Source organism: Myotis yumanensis, unplaced genomic scaffold (genome assembly GCF_028538775.1).
Source record: "Myotis yumanensis isolate MYYU_CA2020_CCGP unplaced genomic scaffold, mMyoYum1.0.hap1 SCAF_1, whole genome shotgun sequence".
Lineage (NCBI taxonomy): Eukaryota > Metazoa > Chordata > Mammalia > Chiroptera > Vespertilionidae > Myotis > Myotis yumanensis.
The window spans coordinates 79,500,394-79,505,383 of record NW_027223752.1 but is presented as its reverse complement, the minus strand read 5'-3'; the positions used below and the strand labels follow the sequence as shown (position 1 = coordinate 79,505,383).

General features: G+C 41.0%; 1 protein-coding gene across 1 annotated transcript; it reads left to right on the top strand.

The window, feature by feature from the left end:
• The first annotated feature begins 256 nt into the window (after positions 1-256).
• Positions 257-1,216, top strand: LOC139003531 (olfactory receptor 4F17-like). Its single transcript, XM_070405536.1, has one exon. It carries the CDS (start codon positions 287-289, stop codon positions 1,214-1,216), a length of 930 nt encoding a protein of 309 aa, XP_070261637.1. The 5' UTR covers positions 257-286.
• The last annotated feature ends 3,774 nt before the right edge of the window (positions 1,217-4,990 follow it).

Sequence of the window (4,990 nt, the reverse complement as noted above, 5' to 3'; positions counted from 1 at the left end):
CTTCCTACCAATCTTGATGTGGCTCCTTCTATAAATTCTTGATTATAAAACTTCTCTTCAGCTAGTATTCAGTTGGTTATTCAGGTTGATTGCTCTACATTTGTAATTCCAGTTTTGTCTTGGTAGGAGGTGAGTATAATATCTACCTACTCCACTGCCATCTTGGATCCCCTTACTAATCGTTTTAAATTATCAACATTTAACAATATTTTTTCAGTACCTAAAAGCTAATTCCTTTTTCCTTTTCTTTCAGGTCACTTCAGAGTCTTTCCTTCTTTATGATTCGATGGACCAAGTAAATGGCTCTGTGGTAACAGAATTTGTATTACTGGGACTTGCACAATCTTTGGGAATGCAGTCTTTTCTTTTTCTTTTCTTTACTTTATTCTATGTGGGAATCATCCTGGGAAACCTCTTCATTGTGTTCACAGTGATTTTTGATTCTCACTTACACTCCCCCATGTATATTCTGCTAGCTAACCTATCACTCATTGACCTGGGCCTTTCATCTACCACAGTTCCTAGGATGATATCTGATCTTTTCAGTGATTGTAAAATCATTTCCTTCCACAATTGCATGGTACAAATGTTCTTTATTCATGTCATGGGAGGAGTGGAGATGGTGCTGCTAATAGCTATGGCATATGACAGGTACACTGCAATCTGCAAACCTCTCCACTATCTAACTATTATGAGTCCCCAAATGTGTGTACTTTTAATAGTGGCTGCTTGGACTATTGGAATGATTCATGCAGTGTTTCAGTTTGTTTTTGTCATAAATTTACCTTTCTGTGGCCCTAATAATGTGGGGAGCTTTTATTGTGATTTTCCTAGGGTAATTAAACTTGCATGCATGGATACTTACAGACTAGAATTTGTGGTCATTGCCAACAGTGGCTTCATATCTATGGGAACCTTCTTTTTCTTAATTATATCATACATCTTTATTCTGGTCACTGTCAGAAAACATTCTTCAAAGGATTTGTCTAAAGCATTCTTCACTTTGTCAGCTCACATCACTGTAGTGGTTTTGTTTTTCATTCCGTGCATGTTTCTCTACGTGTGGCCTTTCCCAACCAAGTCATTGGATACATTTTTTTCCATTGTGGACTTTGTTGTCACCCCTGTCTTAAATCCTGCCATCTATACTTTAAGGAACAGAGATATGAAAGTGGCAATGAGAAGGCTAAGTGGAAAAGTTATAAGTTCTAGGTAGATGACGTGACATATTTCATTGATAAGAGTACAAGATGAATATCATGGACCAAAAGGACCCTCGTGATTACCATAAACACTATGGAATGTGTACAATTTCATTATTGCCTTTGAAAAACTGAGAATTCTATCAAAAAATAAGTATTAAATCAAAGAATTTCATCCTTAGATAGAGATGCAATAGTCTTTAGTTATAAAAAATAGTGTTATGGTCTGTCCAGTGTGGTTCAGTGGTTGAGCATCGACCTATGAACCAGAAGGTCATGGTTCAATTCCTGGTCAGGGCATATGCCTGTGGGGGGCATGCAGGAGGCAGCCAATCAATGATTCTCATCAAGGATGTTTCTCTCTCTCTCCTTCTCCCTTCCTCTCTGAAAACAATAAAAAATATTTTTAAAAGAGTGTTATATATTTCAATCTAACCTACAAAACTAAATTATAGTTACCGTCAATGACTACATTCAATTTTCAATGTGTATATAAATATATACATGTACATACATATGATTTCTCTTTTTCACTATGTTTATAGTGATAAAAAGTATCACTGGAAATCAGTTACTATTTCTTACAGAAATTATATGGATCCAATGGATAAAATATGAGTTTATATAAACCAGCAGATATTAAAGTCAAGGTAGAAATAATTCTCATCCTAATTGTACTTTAAGTTAGATAAATAGGAAGGAAAAAGTATGTCACAACTCTTAAGCATTTTTTTCAATCTTTGTCAATGTGTTTTGGACAATGTTATTTTACAAATAGATTCTATATTTTGCATTATGCAAAATTTGCCTGTGTTCCATTTTTTCCAACAGCAAATTACCTTTGCAGTCCTCCTTATACCTTCTCCTGATTCATTCTCTTAAAGTATCTGCAATTCTAAACATATTTGAAAGAACTTATTACCTAGAGGAAGGTACCCCACTGAGATCTCAGCTTATTTACTAGTAATGTGCCTGTTCTTAAGCTAGGTGCTTAGGACAAAGAAGGCGACTCTCATTTTTCAGGTAAAACCTGCAAAGTCTAGTGCTCAATGAGCACAATTGAGAGATCACTTGGATGTATTTCTATGACTGGTTAAAGCAACATTAATTGTGACAATTTGGTTCAGTTTTAACTTGTGCATGGTAATTAAAGATGTCCAATAAAATTATTAATGATACGAACTGAGTCTTTATTATTGATCAAGGTATTTCTCCTATGTTTTCTCCAAAATTGGTCATCAATATAGCTTATAGGTTATAAGCTATTACCTCTTTATAAAATCTAAAGCATTATTATTCTTTGTCTTGTTAACCTATCTATATGTTAATTTTATGTTTATCTTAGTTTTTTTTACTATGTTTCTTTAAAAAATTCACCTTTAGACTCAGTGAAGCAGCAAAAAATATCTAAATGAACCAAGAAATTGTGACAATAGCCCTTAACTCAAGAAGATTATTTTGAGAATCCTCTTTTTAAATTATAAGAATTAGTCTCAGTACTCAAATTTCAGGCTAGCTATTTCCAGATCTCTTCACTTACCTTTGGTGACTTTCATAAATCACTAAATGACAAGATGGTAAGAAATGACACCTATTTGGGGATATTTCTTTCACATAAAGATGAAAATCATACTCAGAGTTGTGGGGATTTTTGGAGAGCTTTTTATACAGTGAACTCGTTTTTAAAACAGGCCCAGAGATTTTGAATGGCATGTTCAAGTTTACACAAGGAATTTGAAGAGGAGTAAAAGGTGCTTATGGCAAAAATATAGCAGTCTAACGGGTTTTTAATCTATTCAGTCACTCTGTGTCTTTTTTTAACATTTGAAATTCTTTAATATTTGCTTCATGTTATTTAAATGAAAAATTTTAATTTTTACAGATAAAGTAAATTTCAATTTACTGACATACCCTGTGTCATTGTACTGCCCCACTCCTTTCCCATATATCAGATCTCAGCCCTGGTCACAAGTAGTCTCTATCTGGAATCCAATCCATTTTTATGGTTATAAACACAAACACACAGCACATAATTATTTCCAAGAATGGTGCATAGCATCACTTTAGCAAATTAGTATTTTGATTGTGTACATCAGTTTTACATTTATGCAAATGTGATCACTATGGACATGTTGTGTTGCATTCAGAATATGTGTTAATAACTAGCCCTATATAATCATTAAGATGATTTTCCTATTACTAAATATATATATATATACTAGAGGCCCGGTGCACAAAAATTTGTGCACTCGGGTGGGTCCCTCAGCCCGGCCTGTGCCCTCTCGCAATCTGGGGCCCCTTGGGGGCCCCTTCCCCTGGCTGCTGGCACCAGTTTTCCTCCGGTGCCCGGAACCCAGGCCTTCGCTCTTCGCCGGGAGGGGCCCGCGCAGTGGGCGAGGGGCTTAGCTCTTTTAAAAATACTTCTGAATGTTTGGTAAATAACCCTGTAGGAATCTGCTTTCTGGAACTTGTTGGTTGTTAAGGGCTGATTTGGGTAATCAACAAAATGTATGTTAAAATCCTAATCCCCAGAACCTCAGAATGTACCTGTATATGGAGATCATATCTTTAAAGAAGGGATTACATTAAATTGAGGCAGTTCCAGTGGGACCCTTAGCCCATTTCACTGAAGTCCTTATAAGAAGAGGAATGTTGGGGTCCTGCCCCAGCAGGTCCAGGGGTTCCCAAAGGTGTGGATGGAGTCGGCAAAGAAGGAATGACACAGAGGCAGCGTTCAGGTGATCATCATAGCCAGGTTCTCTTTTTATTGTCCTGTTACATCTATATTTATACTATTTGATCCTATAAGCATGCCTCTATAAGCTTTTTTTGCCGAGGAGAGCATGGGGTCCGTTTATTGGGGGGTCAGTCAAAGGGGGAGCTGGCTAGGGTGGGGTAGGGCAGCAGCTTGTCTGGCCCCCAAGAAACCCAACTTGAGTCCAGAGCCTGCTGGAGTCTCCGTGTTATCCTCTGTACCTGATGGAGCCTGTTCAGGACCCGCTTGTTCACCTGCTTGATCTCCCTGCTGTGCCGACCCAACGCCTGGTACTTCATGTGATTGAGTTCCCGTTGGCACCGCTGTTGCTGGCCTCGGGCTGCCTCCTCCTCTTCGTCTCACTCCTGGAGGCTGGAGCTGCCCAGACCCCCAGACACGAACTCCACTTTGGTCTCAAGCTCGCTCTCCAGGATGTGACCTGAGAACTTCTCAAAGCCCACGGCTGCCATGGACCCCTCTCTCTGCTCCAGCTCCATTTCTCCCTGGCTCCCCGCGCAGAACTTCCAACCTTGCAAGCCTCTAGTTTAAAGTGGCTTGCAAAATGACACAGCCCATCCAATTTCACAGCCAGGCACCCAGGCCCCGGCCGCTAAGCCTCCTGGGAGTTGTATTTCTCTATGTCCAGCTTGCCTCCCTCGCCCCACCCCCATCCCAGTCCCAACTGAAAGGCCCTGCTGGCTGGTCTAACCCTGTGGCCAGGCATCTGAGTCACCTCGGGTCTTTATTCCTGTCCTGACACCGCGCCATCTGACCACAGAGACTCTCCTCTTGGGAGGCCTCTGGGTCTCCTGCTGGGGCCTGGCTGCCTCGCCGGGATCGCGTGCCTCAGCGGTGACGCAGCCCTGGCGCCTGGGTCGCCTTCTGGGTCTCCTGCTGGGGCCTGGCTGCGTCGCCCGGATCGTTTGCCCCAGCGGCTTTGCAGCTCCAGCGCCTGGGTCGCCTTCTGGGGCCTGGCTGCGTCGCCCCCGGGGACTGGATCTCTTGCCCAGCTGCAACGCAGCCCCGGCGCCTG

Excerpts from the sequence above, each read along its gene's own strand:
- LOC139003531 (XM_070405536.1), top strand. The coding sequence starts at position 287 with ATGGACCAAGTAAATGGCTCTGTGGTAACAGAATTTGTATTACTGGGA.